The sequence below is a fragment of the Leopardus geoffroyi genome, chromosome C3 (assembly GCF_018350155.1).
Source record: "Leopardus geoffroyi isolate Oge1 chromosome C3, O.geoffroyi_Oge1_pat1.0, whole genome shotgun sequence".
In the NCBI taxonomy this organism is placed as follows: Eukaryota; Metazoa; Chordata; class Mammalia; order Carnivora; family Felidae; genus Leopardus; species Leopardus geoffroyi.
Window position 1 is genome coordinate 48935521 of NC_059338.1, and position 20203 is coordinate 48955723.

Consider the following 20203-nt stretch of genomic DNA (forward strand, 5'->3'; position numbering starts at 1 on the left):
CAGAAAGCCTAGAGAACTTTATAAGCATTACCACATACTGATGGGTGGAAATAACACAACTTCAAGGAACTGTTAGATATTTTCTCAATACTGAGATTCAATACCTTCAGGGCAGAATCCACAGGGGTTTGGCTAGTCCAATTTGTTAATTCCAACTTATTGTGTGTGTGTGTGCGCGTGTGTCTTTTACTCAACTTTGGATCTAACAACTTATTACCAACCTCCTGGAACAATTTCTTTCCAGAAACATGTTCTTGCTTACAGTTGACCTTCCTAATTCATTTGTGAACTAAAATTTTAGAGAAATCGCTGAAGACTTCTGCTCAAGCAAAAAGAAAATCCAACCACGACTGAAGATAATCACTTGAACAACTCAAGCCCACCAACATGACCAGTGTTTTTCCTGTCATATGTTAAAATGAAAATGCCAGTCAAAAAAGGCTTCAAGAGAACATCAAAATATTAAAGTAGTGCTTTTCTTTGTTTTACCTATGGTTATCTTAAAATAGGTTTGAAGTCCCTCCTACCACCCCCAGAATAATAAAAAAAAAATCTGCTGTAAGATTTCTGGATAAATTAGGCATCTAGTTGTTCTATCAAATCTTAATTGGATAAAATTGTACAAGGGCATTCCATTTATACAGCATTTCATGTAAACATCAAAGACAAGTCTTAAAGACAAGTCTTAAAGAACTTTCACAGGAGAATATTGTTTTATTAAAACTAGAATGATGTGAAAGTCCACATACAAACAAGAAAAATGGGCTCAATGCTAAACCACCTTGGCCACTGGGCCCATTCTGCTCTCCTTTATAGACACGAGATAGCTCTGTTCTGGAGCTCCTGTAGAGCAGGGAATAAGAAGCAGAATTATATGATGGCTAAGTATAGGTACTAAAGTCAGTACTACTTGGATCTGAGGCCCAACTCTACCAATTTACTAGCTGTGTTACCTTGAGCAGTTTTTATATTCCGTTTTCTTATCTATAAAATGAGGATATGAACAGTAGCCAGCTCTTCATTTGCTAACTTAACAGAGCTATGACAAGCTATTATGGCAGATAGTTAAGAGATGGGATCACAAGAAAAGATAAAGAAAAACTAAGGTGAAGACAGTCATAGTAAGAATTTAAGCCAAGTGAGGATCTTCTGAGAGATTAGATAGGTCACTTGTGTGGTCCAATGGCTAGCTACTTAGCCCGACCTTCAATAAGACTGAACTCTAACTTTGGAGATGCTTTACAGAAGGATTCAGTCATTTTTAATAAATGAAACGAAGCTTATCCTAAGAATGATTTAGACTCCATTCTGTACTCAATGGGAGATGCCATCAATGTCTAGGAAACTTGGCATCTCTGAGGTAGACTTCTAAAACTTGAGATTTTGAATAATGCCAATATTAGACATTGCCTTGAAATTCAGTAGGTGTCTACAAACAAACCTAACCCCAGGCTCCAAGCTTGGTAGAGTAGAACGACCAAATTTTTAGTCCAGTGCTCACTTGACTCTGTCAGTCATGATATGAGAGTGCTAATTCTTCTAGTGTTATATTTCTTAGGACTCCTACGAGTAATAATATAGTAAGTCTGTAAACACTTCTGCAATTATGAAGATGTTTACAATTACTTATAAACCTATACTAGTAAGATATGGTTTTTATATACTTAATAGTAAGTTAAAGATTATACCCTCACAGATTTTTAGTCTTTTAGTGTCTATAAAAAGACAACCAAGTAAGAAAAGAATGCTTCCACTCACAATGCCAAGCCCCCCTCCTCTCCTACTTCTCCCAAAAGCCATCTAAAAATAAGCTCAGTTTTCTGGGCACCTGGGCAGCTCAGCAGGTTAAGCATCCAACTCTTGATTTTAGCTCAGGTCATGATCTCACAGTTTATGAGTTTGAGCCCTACATTGGGCTCTGTGCTGACATTGTGGGGCATGCTTGGGATTCTCTCTCTCCCTCTCTCTCTGCCCCTCGCCTGCTTGTGCACTCTCTCTCTTTCAAAATAAACAAACACTAAAAAAATAAATAAAAATAAACAAAAATAAGTTCAGTTTTCAATTTTATCAGTGGAGTTAATAGTTAGACTATTAACTAGTTAGTATAGACTAGTTAGTATAGACTAAATTGTAAGTCTACAGATAATTATAGGAAAGACTGACAAATGAACTCAAAATTTTAATTCCAATACAGATTCCCAAAATATTAATATTATTCCCTAATGCTTTATTTCTTTGAACTGTAAATGAAATATAATGTTTACCTTTTTAAAAAATATTTATTTATTTATTTATTTTTGAAAGCAAGAGAGCTTGAGTTGGGAAAAGGGGGGAGAGGGGGGAGGGGAGGGGGAGACAGGGTGAGAGAGGTGAGACAGGGTGAGAGAGGGTGAGAGAGGGTGAGAGAGAGAGAGAGAGAGAGAGAGGAGGAGGAATCCGAAGCAGGTTCTACATTAAGCATGGAGCTGATGCAGGGCTTCATCCTAGGAACTGTGAGACCTGAGCCAAAATCAAGACTGAGCCACCCAGGGGCCCATAATACGTATCTTTATGTAAGTCCATTTAACCTTCTTTGTCTCAGTTTCTTCACTTGTTAAGTGTGAATATAATATCATTTACCTTATAACTGTTAAGAATTAGACAATTTATGTAAAATACACAGTATCAGGCATACAGGATTAAGTGCTGAATAAATGTTAGTTATTAAGATTTTTATTATTTTTCTGTTAAGGTTTGCTCAAAAAATTGCAATTTTTTTTTTTTTTTTTAACTGCAATTATGGAAACATCAGCAACCAGAAATGCCACCAGCAAAGCTGCTGGAACTGGGGGTGGGGGGGGGGGGGATCTGATTCTGTTTATGATTAAAACGCAGATCTGTAAACTGCTATACATTATTTTCAAGATAGAAGCTCTTAAAGAAACACTACGAACAGGGGAAAGAAATCAATGCAACCCTATCCCCAGCCTTTTTATATCACAAGTCCTCAAGTGATCTAAAGTAAACTTCAGAAAATATACCATGAAAGAATGTTAGAGGAATTTTAAATATATAAAAAAAGAAAGAGAGCAAAAAGAATATAAATGAGGTAATGGAAAATGCAGATGTAATTTTGGCTAAAGAGAAAGCCAGGGCTGGCTGCCATTTGGTCAGAGCTCATTCCTGGGATTCAAACAAAAATGACCAAACATGCTTTATTGCTGTTTTAGAATATAATATATAATCTAGTGAGAAGAATAAGGTAAAGTACTCCATGGTGTATATTATCTACAAATCAAACCAAAGAAAGGAAAGGGAATAAAAGTCTTAAAATATCAAAAGCCAATGACATTTTTTGACCATTAGACATTTTTTAAAAAATGTTTATTTATTTTTGAAGGAGAGAGAGACAGAGCATGAGCTGGGGAGGGGCAGAGAGAGAGAAGGAGACACAGAATCCGAAGCAGGCTCCAGGCTCTGAGCTGTCAGCACAGAGCCCAACGCGGGGCTCGAACTCACTCACGAGCCATGAGATCACGACCTGAACCAAAGTAGGATGCTTAACCAACTGAGCCACCCGGGTACCCTGACCATTAGACATTTTTGAGACCAGTGTCAGAGTCTTTTATACTCTAGAAAAGGGGAAGGGGGAAATCCCTTTAATTTCCATACAGCTACGTACAGCTTTGGATTTTGTCAAAGTTATCTGAATAAAAATGTGAATGAACACCTAATATCTTCGAAAACATTTATACACAGGTTAGCAGAAGTTTCTAAAACTAAAGTAAAATAAAGAACTGCATCCTATTGAAAGATCAAGATAAGTAAACAATTATTGTAAAACAGAGGATCAGATAAAATCTGGAGACCACTGTAAGTTTAGGCATGCTTTAAACATTTCACCAAGTGTGATGAGGGCACCACTGACGAAGGCTGGCAAATAAATAAATGTACTTCTTCCACAACACAGGAGAGAGAAGAGATTACTGACAAGGTAATGTTGGATCTGAGCCTTTGGTACTGAAGAGACGTTAAGTTCCGTAAGGGCAGGGACAAAGTCCATTTTGTGGCCTGCTGTGCAAATACTGGCTGGCCAGCTGAAGCACCAAAGGAAAACTGGGGTAGGTGGGAAGTTGACTGATTGTAAAACTGCCTCACAAAGAAATCTATTGTATTTAAAACGAAGTTACTGTAACAATGAAAAGAGCCAGAAAGCAATCATTTAATTAATTCAACCAACAAATAGTAAGTACCTACTTTTGTTCTAGATGCTAAGGATAAAGTTTTGAACCAAGAGATTAGAGCTTACATTCTGCTGAGGGAAAGATGAATTAAAACATTATAAAAACAAAATGGTGCTTTTCAGAATTGAAGATGGAGGGGATGCTATATTACAGAAAGTTTTAAGGACAGCTTTTCTTTAAAAAAAAAAAAAAGGACTATTATGAAAATCTAACAAATCAAAAATTTGTGAATTTGTGTGTGTGTGTGGGGGGGTTCTCTACCAGAGTGAGAGGAATCACACCTAGACACATCAAAACAACGTACTTGTGTGCTACAGAAGGGCAGGAGATTTTACAGAAACTTCTTTGCTTCTACTTGATCAAAAGCAATAAAAAGAACTACAACTATTTATTTTTTATTATGTTTTTCCAGAAAGCATCCTAAGCTTGTTAAGCTACTGCTTTACCCCAAAATACACGAATAAAGTAGAAATGAGGCTAGGATATGCACATGAAATAATATTTATGTTTCATCCAGCTCAATTATTTTAGCACAATGTCCTATTTTTCTCTCTTCAGCAAAGCAAAACTTCCCACGCCAAATTCTTCAATAAGCCCCTTAAGATTTTTCTCCAGTGACAAGAACAAATGAGAGCTGTTAATAATTTTCAGATTTAAAGCAATAATTCTCATATAAAACCATTTTTTCCTTGAGATTTGCCAAACTATTCCTCTCCAGAAATACTGTATCCTTATTCTAAGAATTTTTCACTATATTGTCCAGGCTGACTAATTTTTACCTTGAATGCAAACCAACAGAAGAGACAATTTTGCAAGGGATGATGAGTTGAAAGCCAAGAAAACATTTTCTACTCTTATAATTTAATCCATATTGTAGATAAATTTGGCAGTATCAAAGTAAGAGTTTTATCAGCATATAAACCGCCACCTCCTTTTTTTAAGCTTTTCTAAGAATGGTTGATTTTGGTCATAATTCTTAGAGGCAAAAGCACTGAAGTTTGGATTCTATCTTGTGTTAAGAAGAGTGATTTGGGGGCTCCTGGGTGGCTCAGACAGGTAAATGTCTGACTCTTGATTTCAGCACAGGTCATGATCTCAAGGTTTGGGAGACTGAATCTCACATCAGGCTGCGTTGACAGAGTGGCACCAACTTGGGATCTTCTCCCTCTACTCTTTCTCTGCCCCTTCTTCCCTCTCCTTCTTCTCTCTCAAAATAAATAAACATAGAAAGAAAGAGAGAGAGAAGAAAAGAAAAAAAAAAAGAAAAGAAAAAAACAGATGATTTGCCTTCCCCTTTTCTCTATGCGTATAGATTCTTTTGGTTGATACACTCTTTCCATAAAAACCTTTGCAACATAAGGGATAAAGGGCAGCATTACGCAAATTCTGCATACTGAAAAGGGACAGTTAAATAGAAGCTACCAATATGCATACTGAGTAGCATCTTTCCAACATTTCTAGGGCAAGTTCTTTTTTTTATTTTATTAAAAATTTTTTTGTAATTTTTTTTAGTTTTGAGAGAAAGAGAGAGACAGAGAGAGAGAGAGAGCGCGCAAGCAGGGGAGGAGAAGAGAGAGAGGGAGACACAGAATCTGAAGCAGGCTCCAGTCTGAGCTGTCAGCACAGAGCCCGACATAGGGCTCAAACCCACAGCCTGTGAGATCATGACCTGAGCTGAAGCTGATGCTTAACCAACTGAGTCACCCAGGTGCCCCTCTAGGGCAAGTTCTGTCCTATTCAATAGCATCTTGTAAATACCGACATTTGTGACAACTGCACTAGGCCTTGTCTCCTAAGAGTGGGAAAGGCTTCTGAAACCAAGACAACTTAAATAAAAAACACAGTCTTCATTAATTTTAAATTAGAAGAAAATATGAAAAAAAGTAAACATTAACAGGATATAAACTGTTGTTGGTCTTGGTTCTTTAATACTTCAAAAGATCAGGAATGAAACAACAAACCAGCTAAGATGTAAAATAAATCAAGTAGTCACACAGTTGTATAAATTGACGATGCTTCATATTTTCTTAGAAAAAGCATGTGTGTTTTGATAGATGAAATACGTTTTTTTTTTTTTTTAATTTTTTTTTTCAACGTTTATTTATTTTTGGGACAGAGAGAGACAGAGCATGAACGGGGGAGGGGCAGAGAGAGAGGGAGACACAGAATCTGAAACAGGCTCCAGGCTCTGAGCCATCAGCCCAGAGCCTGACGCGGGGCTCGAACTCACGGACCGCGAGATCGTGACCTGGCTGAAGTCGGACGCTTAACCGACTGCGCCACCCAGGCGCCCCTAGATGAAATACATTTAACCTCAAGATTTGCTATACAACAAAACAAAACTGTCACTGCATTAAAAGGATTATTTTTAAGATGGAAACAAACTAAATTGAGTCATAATAACTTATCTGACAAACATTAACTTTTCCTTTCTCCAGTCTGCCAAATGTTTGTGCCAAATGTTCCATAATTATCTCAGAATCTCAGGTGCTTCTTCCCAAACTAGCGTAGGGATGAACTATAACATGGAGACTACCAACATATAAGGAGGTAAGACAGGTCTGAAGGAAGAAGGATGATGAAGTTACTTCTAAACATGTTGAATCAGAGTTCCCTACAGATAGATATCTTATTCAATCAGTATCTGAGTATCCAAAATGTTACCAGGCACTGAGAATTACTAGACAGCTGGATGTACTGGAGTTGTTGGGCTAGATTTGGGAGCTTTCAGGAGAATTATGGAAAAATCTGACTGACCACTCCAGAGAGTACAGACTAAGTAAAAGCAGTGGACTGAGACTTTTAGAAGAAAGAGAAACAGGAATCAATAAAACAAATGCCAGAAACATACAACATAAACCAAGAGACTAGCGCTACTACTGAAGAATTTCAAAAAGCAGAAATAACTACTATTAACCTCACAAAATTAAGATGAGGCTTGAGAAACACATATCAAACACTCCAACTAGGAAATCATGGTGGCCTTATACGGAACATTTCTATGAGTGAAGAGGGAGATAACTGCATGCTGAGCAAAAGAAAACAGCAAGAAAAGTAGAAAGAAATAGAGTACTTTTTAATTAGCTTCGGTACAGTGAAGGAAAATTACATAGTAATAGTGAAAAAGAAGAGTCTGGGTCATGAGAACATGTAAAATGAAAGGGAACTGAAAAAAGGAGGAGTCAATCATTGGAGACCAAATTGAAGCCACAGAAAAGATAATGGTTCTGAAATTTTCTCTACATCAACTTCTGCATCTCAATATTTGTCTTATTTACTTTAACCAATAGGAATAACCACTGTGTTTGTTTCAGGTACCAAGGCTGGGAAGAAATAGGTATGCTTTCTAATAGCCAACCTTTCCAGATTCCACTCAACTCCAACTATGCTGCTGGTTTGCTCCCCTTCTATGTGCATGACAGGGCAAAAATGGATGCACATGCATTACAACTTCAAATCCTGTACCAAAGTCTCCACTGTGGAAAAATGTAAAGCAGACTCCTAATCTAGACATCATGGCACAAAGATTTATATTCATTTTCTCATTTTCAACAGAAAATAATCTTAATTTCCTTTTTTTTTTTTAAAGTTTATTTATTTATTTTGAGAGAGAGAGAGTGAGAGCGAGGGAGGGGCAGAGAGAGGGAGAAAGAGAGAATCCCAAGCAGGCTCTGCACTGTCAGTGCACAGCTCGATGTGGGGCTCAAACTCACGAACCACACAATCATGACCTGAGCAGAAATTAAGTCGGATGCTTAACTGACTGAGCCACCCAGGCGCCCCTTAATTTCCTTTTCTAAAAGATACAAATAGTGGAATTTGAGAAAAACATTTCAATGGGAAACAGCCATAAACATAGAATCAGTAAATTTTGGAATGAGGATTTAACAGGTACAATTGGAAAGACACCAGATCAAGACTTTGGAATGTAAATCTGTCAGTAACTAGATCTTCAGACTATAAGTCAGGCCTTCCACCTTTCTGGACCTTAATTTTCTTAATTATAAAATAAGTGAATTTCCAGAAGAAATCACAATGGTCCCATCCAGCTGAAAGAAGAACATGATTTTGGTCCTAGGTGTGCTACTTCTAGGTAGAGAGAACAAGGCTCAAAGACGACAATTCAATGACTTCAAAAGTTAGTAGGGAAGAGCCATTTTGGAAATGAGGGTTGCTGATTCTCAGTCTAATGTTCTTTAAACTATAAAAAGTTTATGTTCTTAGAAAGTATGAAGATATTGGTGATTAAAAAAAAATCCTCTATTCCTCTTCACTCCCAATGACATTTTCAAGAATGGGCACAGCCAAGGCCATGGTGAAAAGCGGAGCATATGCAGAAAGTCTCTCCAAATATCCAGCTTTGAGCCTCTCTGATGGAGTCATGTGTACTATGGTCCTGTACTGTTGATCAAAGAAACAGGACACAATATTCTGGAATGTAGTGGCCCTTATCCATGCTCTGCTTGGGGGTATTCTGCCTTCAACACAGTATGTGCAACATTCCCTATTCCCACCGGAATCCTAGGATGTCCTCCAAGGTCCTAATAATGAGTTCAGTCTTCTCTGACAAACTAAGGCAGATGCTCTATTTCAACTGAATGAGAAAGTTATCAATTGCCTATGTCCCTACTTTGTCTTCTAGTCATTGGTACTATAAAGACTTCAAAAAGGACACTAAGATAGTTGAAGAAATAACAGGTTTTTTCAAATTACTTTCAAAAATAGTTACAGTGAAATCCAGTATGAGTAATTACATGAAGATAGTGGAGATAGAGATGAAAAAAGGGATATTCAGAAAGCAACAAAATACTCTATATTTTCTATATTTAAATTTACATTTTAAAATGGGACAGTTTGAGACTTCTTTTCATTCAAACACCTAACAAAGCATTGTTCCTTTTTTGTTGAAAATAATCTTATAATATTATTAGTTAAATAGTTCTTGGAATTTATAAACACCGTAAAATACATAGTAAAGAGACAAATTCTTAGTCAAATGATACCTAAAATATACATTTGGTTGTCTCAGCACTTAGCTAAATTTTCACTACTGAACAACTCATTCCATCCAAGAAAACAACACCACCAACATTTAGACTACTTTTCATAATTCGCCTTAAAATATCTGCCAACTATACAAAATAACAGGAACTCATGATATTGAAAATAAATTCAATAAATCTTTTGATCAATTTCTTTAATGTTACATGTTTTCACAGCATTAAACTTCATTGCAAACTACTGTTTCATTCTTTAAAATCATTACCAAAAGAGCTAAAATGTATTATTTTACCAGTGGTTCACCTTTAAGAGAAAAATGAGAGTCTACGAAAAACCTTAAGGGCCAAAGTCTAATTTAATATGAAAATCCATTTCAGGTAATAAGGTAACATATTTCTTTAGTCAACTTTTTTAACTTAACAATCTTGCAGTAATTTCCTAAAAGGATACACATACTTTTAAAATATCTAGAGTTTTATATGAACTACTGATTAAGACAGAACTAGACATAATGAACACATAATGACACTACTCACCTAAATAGGGAATGCAAGGCGTCATCTTTAAGCTACTTATATAGTCTCTTAGTCTTTTGTAATTATCTTCTTTACTCATTACATATTCTAATTTTTCAAAGGTAGTTTTGTCTTTTCGACTTAGTAACTAAAAAAGCAAACAGAAGAGTCTAAGTTATTTCCAAATCCCATTTTATTTTAGCAAAGACATGAAGCTGTATTTACTATAAATTTAAGTTTTAATTTCAATGTTATACATTTTTCAATTATATTTTGGCAGTATATAAATAAAACAAAATCAGACATGTTTATTAAAATAAACCCAAATCCATTATTTATAAAATGTAATATCCTTAAAGAGATTACTCAATTTTGTGGTTTAAGTAACAATTTTTTTGATAAATCTAACCATGGCTAGTCCTAACGATAACCATAAAACTGTGATTCACATTTTTGGATTTTTAACAAGACATTTTTTCTTTGATCGCTTTGATCAGTGCTGTATCACACAGAGGTGAACACTCAACTGAAACTGTTTTTAAGAGGGTTGATTTGTAGTGAGTGCTTTTGAAAAAAATGGGGACAATCAAAGGGAATAAAAGCAAGGTCAATCACCCAAAATAATATTAACTCTTGCAATTTCTTGTGTTCTTGATTTTAGCCATCCTGACAGGTATAAAGTGGTATCTCATTGTGGTTTTCACTTACATTTCCCTGATGATTAGTGATCTTGAACATCTTTTCATGTGTCTGGTGGCCAACTGTAGGTCTTCTTTGGGAAAAGGTCTATTTAGGTCCTGTGCCATTAACTGGATTTTTGGGTATTGAGTTGTATAAGTTCTTTATATATTTTGGATATTAACTCCTTATCAGACTTATCACTTGCAAATGTATTCTCCCATTCAGTTGGCTGCCTCTTTATTTTGTTGATGGTTACTTTCACTATATAGTAATCTTTTATTTTGGTGTAGTCTGAAAAGGTTTAATTTTGCTTTTGTTTCCATTGCCAGAGGAGACCTATCTAGAAAAATGTTACTGTGGTTGATCTCAAAGAAAGTAATGCCTATGTTTTCTTCCAGGAATTTTATGTTTCAGGTCTCACATTTAATCCATTTTGAGTTTATTTTTGTGTATGGGATAAGGAAGTGGCCCAATTTCATTCTTTTGCATGTAGCTGCCCAGCTTTCCCAACACCACTTGCTGAAGAGACTGTCTTTTTTCCATTGTACATTCTTGTCTCCTCTGTCATAGATTAACTGACCATATAAGCATGGGTTTGTTAATTGATTCTATTCTGTTCCACTGATCTATGTGTGTATTTTTGTGCCAGTACCATACTGTTTTGATTGCTACAGCTTTGTTGTATACCTTGAAATCTGAGACTGTAAAACCTCAAGCTTTGTTCTTCTGTGTCAAGACTGCTTTGGCTATTTGAGGTCTTTTATCGTTCCACACAAATTTTAGGATTATTTGTTCTAGTTCTATGAAAAATGATATATTGTGTTGGCAAGGATGTGGACAAAAAGGAACCCTTGTGCACTGTTGGTTGGAATGCAAATTAATGCTGTCACTCTGGAAAACAGTATGGAGTTTCTAAAAAAATTAAAAATTGAATTACCATATGATTTGGAAATTCCACTACTTGGTATTTAACCAATAAAAATGAAAAAACTAATTTGAAAAGATGTATGTACTCCTATGTTTACTGCAGCCTTATTTACAATAGCTGAGTATGGCAGCAACCGAAGTGTTCATCAATAGATGAGTGGATAAAGAAGATGCGGTGTGTGTACACACACACACACACACACACACATACACACAATGGAGTACTACTCAACCATAAAAAAAAGATCTTGCCATCTGCAGTAACACGGAAGGACCCAGCTAGAGAGTAAGTGATATAAGTCAAATAAGAAAAAGACAAGTATCATGTGATTTCACTCATATGTGGCATTTCAGAAACTAAACTAACAAAGAAAACAAACAAACAAAAACAAACAAAAAACCCCAAAACAAAACCAGACTCTTAGATATAGAGAACAAATTGGTGGTTGCTATAGGGGAAGTGGGTGGGGGGATGGGTGAAATAAAGGGAATTAAGAGAACACGTATCTTGATGAGCACTGAGATATATATATAGAATTGTTGAATCATTATACTGTACGTATGAAATTAGTATAACACTGTATGTTCATTATACTTGAATAAAAAGGGTATTTTAAAAATATTAATTAAAAACTTCAGAAAATATGGAGTTTTTAAAAGTTTATTTATTTTTTAGAGAGACAGCATGTGGGAGAAGAGAGAGAAAGAATCCCAAGCAGGTTCCACACTCAGTGCAGAGCCCGATGAGGGCTTGAACCCACGAACTGTAAGATCATGACTTGAGCTGAAATCAAGAGTTGGATGCTTAACTGACTGAGCCAGTCAGGCACCCCCAAAAATATGTTTTTAAGTATTTCAAAGACTCTGGAAAAAAGTCTTGTTTTCTTTAAACATATGAAGTTACTATTTCGTTATGATATAATAAAATTTCACTTTATGTCATAAAACATTAGTGTTATTTTTTAGCATGCAAAACATATTCCACTTGTAAAATTCTCATCTAACTCTATGAGGCGAACAGAGAAGTCTGAAGATTAATAGAGAGATGAGGAGACAGAGATTCAAAGGAGATTACAGGGTTAGCAAGAAGCACATACTAATACTCTCACAGTCATCCACCCACAAAGGCACAGGTCCCTGTCTTGCAGTGTCTCAGTCTGGTTCTGGAGGTGAAGAGTATTCTGACACCAAATCCACCACTCTTTATATATAATACTACAAGTGGTACGATTGGGATTCCTGTTGGAATTTATTTTTTCATGGGCTCTAAGATGCAGATTATCTTCAGATAATCTCCATCAGAAAAATGTGTGACTAGTATCCCTCCTTCTTTAAAACAAAAGTTTTAAGGAGTCCTTTGCTTTAATATTTTAGATAGATATTCCACAGTCTAAAACAGCGATTATATAATTTTCCTTGGCCCAGCTTTAACAATCTTGATCAGCATTTTCAAGAGTGGGTGCAAATCTCTGCTTCTACCTGTAAGTCCAACCATCCCTTTCTCTCCCACTTAAATGTGTGGATATGGAAAATACAGTGATATGCATGGCAGGGTTAAGAATAAGCCTATTCTTTTTTTTCTTAAATCAATCATTCAAAAACTTCAGTAGAATTTCAGGAGAAACAAATTATGTACTCGGAACATCACTGATTTTGCCACCTCTGAAACACAAACCTGTGGTAAAGAACTACATGGTTTAATATGTATAAGAACAACTTACATTTTGGAATTTTCAAAATAATCAACAATTAAAAGGATTCAATCTGGGGTGGGATAGTAGAGACTTGTTTCCAAAAGACTATTTAGAAGAAGAATATGGAAAAAAGAATTAATTAGATGTTAAAATAGGTTATTTCCTAGTGATAGCTCAGAAACTTATCCAAAGCCCACATGCCAAAGCTATAACTAACAAGTCCTGATTTTCTTTTTCTCCTTTTCAAATCTTTTTCTGATGTTTAGTCCTAATATCCCTACAATGTCACTTCACTATACTCCTCCAAAAAAGTGGGAAAACAAAGTACTTCGCAAGGTTCCAACTCTTCATGTTTTACTGGTGCCCGAAGGCGGGAACTCCCAATGTTCCTGGCCAAATCTCTATACCATAACAATGTTACCATAACAATGGACTTTGGGAAAATTTGAATCAACCCTCGTACATCTCAGTCACCATAAGAAAAGTAAAATTCCCAGATCACCCCTCATCACCTTGATTTGTATCTCCATATAATCTGTACAAATGCTTTCATTTGCATAAATAAGTTATTTGTTTTGAACCTTAAATGCAGATTAATTATAATCTTTTGTTCACAACACTCAAATTATCATTAGTCCCTGATGTTACTTTCTTGTTAAATCGATTTTTTTCTTAAATTTTTAAGTGAATGCACATGTATTAATCTTCATACTTACAAACCATATACTAACAATACACATCTACCTATGTGCTTCTTCCATATCCAATTCCTTTGACTATCTTTATTTTTTTTTTTAATTTAATGTTTATTTATTTTGAGACAGAGAGAAAGAGAACACAAGCAGGGGAGAGGCAGAGAGAGGGGGAGACACAGAATCTGAAGCAGACTCCAGGGGCTGAGCTGTCAGCACAGAGCCGGACGCGGGGCTAGAACTCATGAGCCTGTGAGATCATGCATGACCTGAGCCTAAGTCAGATGCTCAACCAACTGAGCCACTCAGGCGCCCCTCCTTTGACTATCTTTAAATAACCAATAATCACTATCCTAAATTTTGTGTTTATCATTCTCTTTTATTTGATTTTTAAAAAAATTTTGACTGAAATTTTATTTGATTTTTGACTAAAGAATAGCATACTGTTTTCAATCTTTGGCTTTATCCAATCAATGTTCTGATGATGAAATTTCATCCATAATGTTGCGTGTGGCTGTAGTTCATTTTCACTGTTTCTATGCATATGTCTTCTTCTATGAAGTACCATCATAATGCATACTTTTCCATTTTTCTTACTTTTTCCTTTTGCTTTGTAAGAATTCTTTATATACTCTGGATATAAATTCTTGACCAGTTGCAACTGCTACACATTCTTTTCAATTTTCTTTGAAATATCTTTTGGGGCACTTGTGGTTCAGTCAGCTAAGCGTCAGACTCTTGATTTCGGCCCAGGACAAGATCTTACAGTTCATAAGTTCGAGTCCCACATCAGGCTTTGCGCTAACAGCACGCAGAGCCTGTGTCAGGAATTTTCTCTCTCCTCTCTCCCCGCCTCTCCCCTCGATCATGCTCTCTTCCTCTCTCAAAATAAATAAATAAACTTAAAAAAATTTTTTAAATATCTTTTAGTGAACAGAAATTCTTACTTTAACGTACCAAAATTTTTTCATCTTTTCTTTCTCTGCTTGAGGTTTTTGTATCTTATCTAAAATATACTTACAGATTCCAAGTTGGAATCCATTCATGCTAAGCCAGAGAGATATTAAGCAATTTTTCCTCTTCTAAAAGCTTCAACGTTTTTCATTTTGCATATAACTCTTTAATTCATCTGACAGTGACTTTTGAGGCCTAATTTCATTTTTTCCCCAAACTGGTAACTAATTTCCCAGCTCCAGTTAAGAACAGCCCCTCTTTTCTTCATTGATTTACAATGCCACCACTGTCATATATCAGAGTTCTATAAAAGCAATGATCTTTTTGGGGGTTCTTTATTCTGTTCCACTGGTCGATATGTCTACATCTGCACTAATTGCACATTACCTAAATAATATAATCCATCTCGGTATCTGTTAGGGCAAATGTCCAAGCCTCCAACCCCATTTTCTTCTTCAGAAATAACTTGGCTATACTGACCTTTTATGTTTCCATATTATTTTATAAGCAATCTTATCCAGACTCCCAGTTTGGGACTGATTCAAGTTGCATATAATCTCTATGTGCATTTGGGAAAAACCGCCATCTTTAAGCTTTCCTATCCATGACTATCAGATAATGTTCCATCTAACCTAGTTCTTTTTCAATGACTCCCTATAAAGTTTTATAGTTTTCTGCACAGGTCTTTCATATATTATTCTATTTATTGTTTGCTACTGTATTTCTTTGATACTGTAAACAGTGGTGTCTTTTTAAGTGACATTTTCAAATTGTTTAGAATACAACTAATTTTATATATTGTTTGTATATTCAGTCACCTTAATAAGCCCTGTATCTTAAAATTGTGGTAGACAGAATACACATAACATTTACCATTTTAACCATCTTCATCAGTACACTTTAGTGGCATTAAGTACATTCACATTACCAACCAACCATCACCACCAACCGTGCATGGCCAGAACTCTTTCCATCTTTCCAAACTGAAACTCCACATACATTAAACACTAACTCCCATTTCCCATTCCTCCCCCCCTTCGGCCCCTGGCAAACATCTTCTAGTTTCTGTCTCTATGAATCTGACTTCTCTTGGTACCTTAGAATCATACAGTATTTGTCTTTTTATCTGGCTTACTTCACTTAGTATAATGTCTTCAAGATTCATCCACGGTGTAATGTATCAGAATTTAATTCCTTTTTAATGCTAAATAATACTCCATTGTATGTCTATACATTTTGTATATCCATTCATCTGGTGATGGATGTATGGACTGTTTACACCTTTTGGCTATTATGAATCACGCTGCTATGAACACTGGTATAAAAATGCCTGAGTCTCTGCTTTCAGTGCTTTTGGATATATACCCAGAAGTGGAACTGCTGGATCAAACAGTAATTCTGCTTAATTTTTTGAAAATAAACCCTACTATTTTTAATCATTTTTTTCTAATTGTGTTGGCTAAGATGTCAATGTTGAATAAAAACAATAAAAATGGGCATCCTTTTCCTTGATGTTATAGAAAATGTTCCTAATATTTTCTCCATTTAGGTTACTATAAGTCTGGGAGACATTTCTTTTATCAGTTTAAAAAAAAACAAAAAGGGGCACCTGGTGGCTCAGTTGGTTGAGCGTCCGACTTTGGCTCAGGTCATGATCTCATAGTTTGTGAGTTCGACCCCTACATCGGGCTTGCTGCTGTCAGCGCAGAGCCTGCCTCAGATCCTCTGTTCCCTCTCTCTCTGCCCCTCCCCTGCTCACACTCTCTCTCTCAAAAATGAATAAACATGGAAAAAAATTAAAAAACAAAAAACAAACAAAAATAAATAAAACCCCCCAAATACTCTCAATTCCTTATTTGTTATTAAAAATCATTAGCCCGAAATAGCATGAAACACATGCAATCTTTATTATCTTCTAACTTGGCCCAATACTCTACCCCTCCTAGTCCCCTCCAACTGTACTTTCTGGGTCTCACGGTCCATCCTCTGCAAAAGCCCCATCCTTAAACTTTCCTTTAAGCATTCTCTTGCTTTTCTTGTAACATGAGCCTGGATTCAAGTTGGGTGCAATCCTGGCTCCTTGCTCTTCAGAACTTTTTCCTTCCTAACATCCTCCAGCTTCTGCTAGGTTCAAGCACTAGATCAGTGCTGTCTGAATTCTGTGTGATGAAAATGATCTGTGTCTGTGCTCCCCAACCACAATGGTCACTAGCCACACGGGACTACTGGCTAGTGTGAATGAGGAACTAAATTTTATTTTATTTTTTAGTGTTTATTTATTTTGAGAGAGAGGGAAACAGAGCACGAGTGGGGAAAGGGCAGTGACAGAGAGGGAGACAGAGAATCCCAAGCAGGCTTTGTGCTGTCAGCGCACATCAAGAGTTGGATGCTTAACTGACTGAGCCACCCAGGTGCCCCGAGGAACTAAAATTTAGTTTTTCTTTTTAGTTTTTTAAAGTTTTATTTATTTATTTTTGAGAGAGAGACAGAGAGAAGCGAGTGGGGAAGGGGCAGAGAGAGAGGGAGAGAGAGAATCCCAAGCAGGCTCTGCGCTGTCAGCACAGAGCCCCACGTGGGGCTCAAACCCAGAAACCGTGAGATCATGAACTGAGCAGAAACAAAGAGTCAGATGCTTAACGGACTGAGCCACCCAGGTGCCCCAGTTTTAATGATTCAAATTTAATACCCACATGTGGCTAGCGGCTACTATAGTGACCAAGAGAGCACTTAGATTGTAACGCTTATGTTACTGTCATTAATAGAGCTGCTAGTCATTTTCCCCATTATACCTTAAAGATGTTAGTAGCTGGAGAAAAAAAGTCTGCAAACCAACATTACTTTCATATCTTGCTGACTGCAATCTTCACATAAAGGAGACTCTCAATACCCTGGTTTCTCAGTTCCTTGACTTCTCCTACACCCAACGATCTTAACTTCTACCACTCTCAGCCTCTCTTCCCTTGATCATCCTGAATCTAATAAGTACTGCCTGCACCAGAACTTCCAATCCAGTTACCGATACTACTTTTTCACTTTTCCTTATCTCTTTTACTTGGGTTAAATTCCTCACCTATCACTGAAACAACTTGTACATTTAATCTCCTGTGCTATCCTTGACCTCACTATGGTACAAACAAGCCTAAAATAATTCCAACTCTGGTTAAACACAACTCTCATCACTACTCCAGGCTTATACTGAGCACCTGCACCTGGATGGAGAACGCATGACTTTGCTGACTGGTTTCACTTTAAATACATGATCAAAAGTCTCAATCGTAAGGCCTACCATACCGAACCTACTATATTTCCCTAGTTAATTCATTCTGACACTCTTCTGCATGACTTTCATTCATTCGTTCTTTTTTCAAACCTCCAACACCTCTCCTCCAACATTCTCAACTAAGGACTCTGCTTTTTATGTCTTAAATAAATCATCAGAAGAATTTCTATAGAATCTCACCACCAAATCTACCAACTTACCTGCATCGGTAACCAAATGCATTTTCCTTTTCTGCTGTTAAAATGGATAAACTGTTGGGGCACCTGGGTGGCTCAGTTGGTTAAGTGTCGGACTTCGGCTCAGGTCATGATCTCATGATTTGTGAGTTCGAGCCCCACATAGGGCTCTGTGCTGAGAGCACAGAGCCTGCATGGGATTCTCTCTCCCCACCTCTCTGCCCTTTCTCCCCTGCTCTCTCTCAAAATAAATAAACTTATAAAAATATTTTTAAAAAATGGATAAACTCTTTCTGCTCCAATACAGTACTGGATCTAATTCCCTCCTGCCTGATCAAGGGTATTGGTGCAGAACTCCTTGCTCTCCTACCATTTCTCTCATTCTATTAGATCACTGCACTAGCATATAAACGTAATGCCAGATTTCTCTGCAGTACCTCAGCCCAGCCATTTACAGCAAAATTCCTCAAATGCATTCTCTACACTTGATGTCCTATTTTTTTCTCCACCATTCTCTCTTTTCATTCCACCACTGTACTGAAACCACTCTTGCCTAGATTGCCAATCCTCTCCAACTGCCAGATACAATGGTCATCTCAAAGTGCTTACCTAATTCAACTTATCAGCAGCATTTGACATGGGGTGATTATTCTTTCTTGGAACACTTTCATTACTTGCCTGTAGGAAACTCCTCCCATGATATTTCCTTCGCTGATCCCTCCTCATTTTTCCAATTTCTAAATCTTAGAGGGTTCCAGGGCTTTTCATCTGTACTTTTGACTCAGATGATCTTATCCAACCTCATGCTTTATATACTATCTTTATACTGATGATCAAAAATATATATATCTCTAGCCCCAACTCCTACTGTACACTTATATACCTAACTCTGACCTTACAGTCCCACATGGATATTTATCACCCAACTCAAACTGTCTTTGTGTAAAATAGAACCCCCCCCCTGCCCCACTGCCAACACAGTGGCCCCAGAATATCAGTAAATAGTATCTCCATTACCTGACTTGATGCCACCTCTCTGGACTAGTCTCCTACCATCAATTACTCCGTATTCCATTCTGTCAACACCGAGCACCCCATTCTTTAAACATTATCGGGGCCTTTGTACTGGCTATCACCTTTGCTTGAAATTCTTTTCTCCCAGATTTCCACACAAATGGTTCTCTCAATTCCTCCAGCTCTTTACCAGAGACTCTCTTACCATTCATATACATTCAAAGTTAACTTTTGAACGATACAGGTTTGAACTGCACAGGTCCACTTATATGGGAATTTTTTATAGTACAATACTATAAATGCATATTCTCTTCCTTGTGATTTTAATAACGCTTTCTTTTCTCTATCTTACTTTACTGTAAGAATACAGTATATGATATGTATAACATACAAAATATGTGTTAATTGACTCCACGTTATTGCTAAGACAGTCAAGTCAACAGTCAGTTACTAGTAGTTAAGTCTGTCGGGGGGGGTTGTCAAAAGTTGTATGTGGATTTTTGACTGTGCAGGGGGGCTGGCATCCCTAATCCCTGTATTGTTCAAGGGTCGATTGTATATATAAAATACTTCCCTGCTTTCTCTCTATCCCATTTAATCTGCTTTATTTTTCTTCAGAGCATTCATCACTCTTTACGATATAACATTTATTTATTTATTTATTTATTTATTTATTTATTTATTTACAGTTTATCTCTTCCCAGCAGACTGTTGGCTGTATAAAAATGGGACTCTGTATCATTTACTGCTCTATGTCAAGCAATTAGTGCCTGGCACACTATTGACTATTTTAAAGTTTAATATAAACACCAAAGATTTTATTCAGATTAATAACCAAAATTGCTAAATAAAAAAAATTATTTTCCATGTAAATACATGATGGAGATGACAAAAATATCTTAAAGAAAAATAAAAATTAACTTGAGGGGATGTATCTCATTTATAAACCACAATATAAATCAGAGTATAATTCTTTCCCCAAAAACCTCAAAGATGGAATTCATTATTGTATATTTATAATCATTTCCATTCCCCAGTGAAATTCA

At 36.4% G+C, this 20203-nt stretch overlaps 1 protein-coding gene across 12 annotated transcripts in view; it reads right to left on the bottom strand.

The window, feature by feature from the left end:
- The window catches only part of RALGPS2 (Ral GEF with PH domain and SH3 binding motif 2), a 201014-nt gene that overhangs the window by 102280 nt on the left and 78531 nt on the right, over nucleotides 1-20203 (bottom strand). For all 12 annotated transcript variants that reach the window (XM_045452761.1, XM_045452758.1, XM_045452759.1 and 9 more), the window contains one exon: nucleotides 9761-9887. In XM_045452761.1, coding sequence (XP_045308717.1) covers nucleotides 9761-9887 — 127 coding nt within the window. The remainder of the gene's footprint in view (nucleotides 1-9760; nucleotides 9888-20203) is intronic.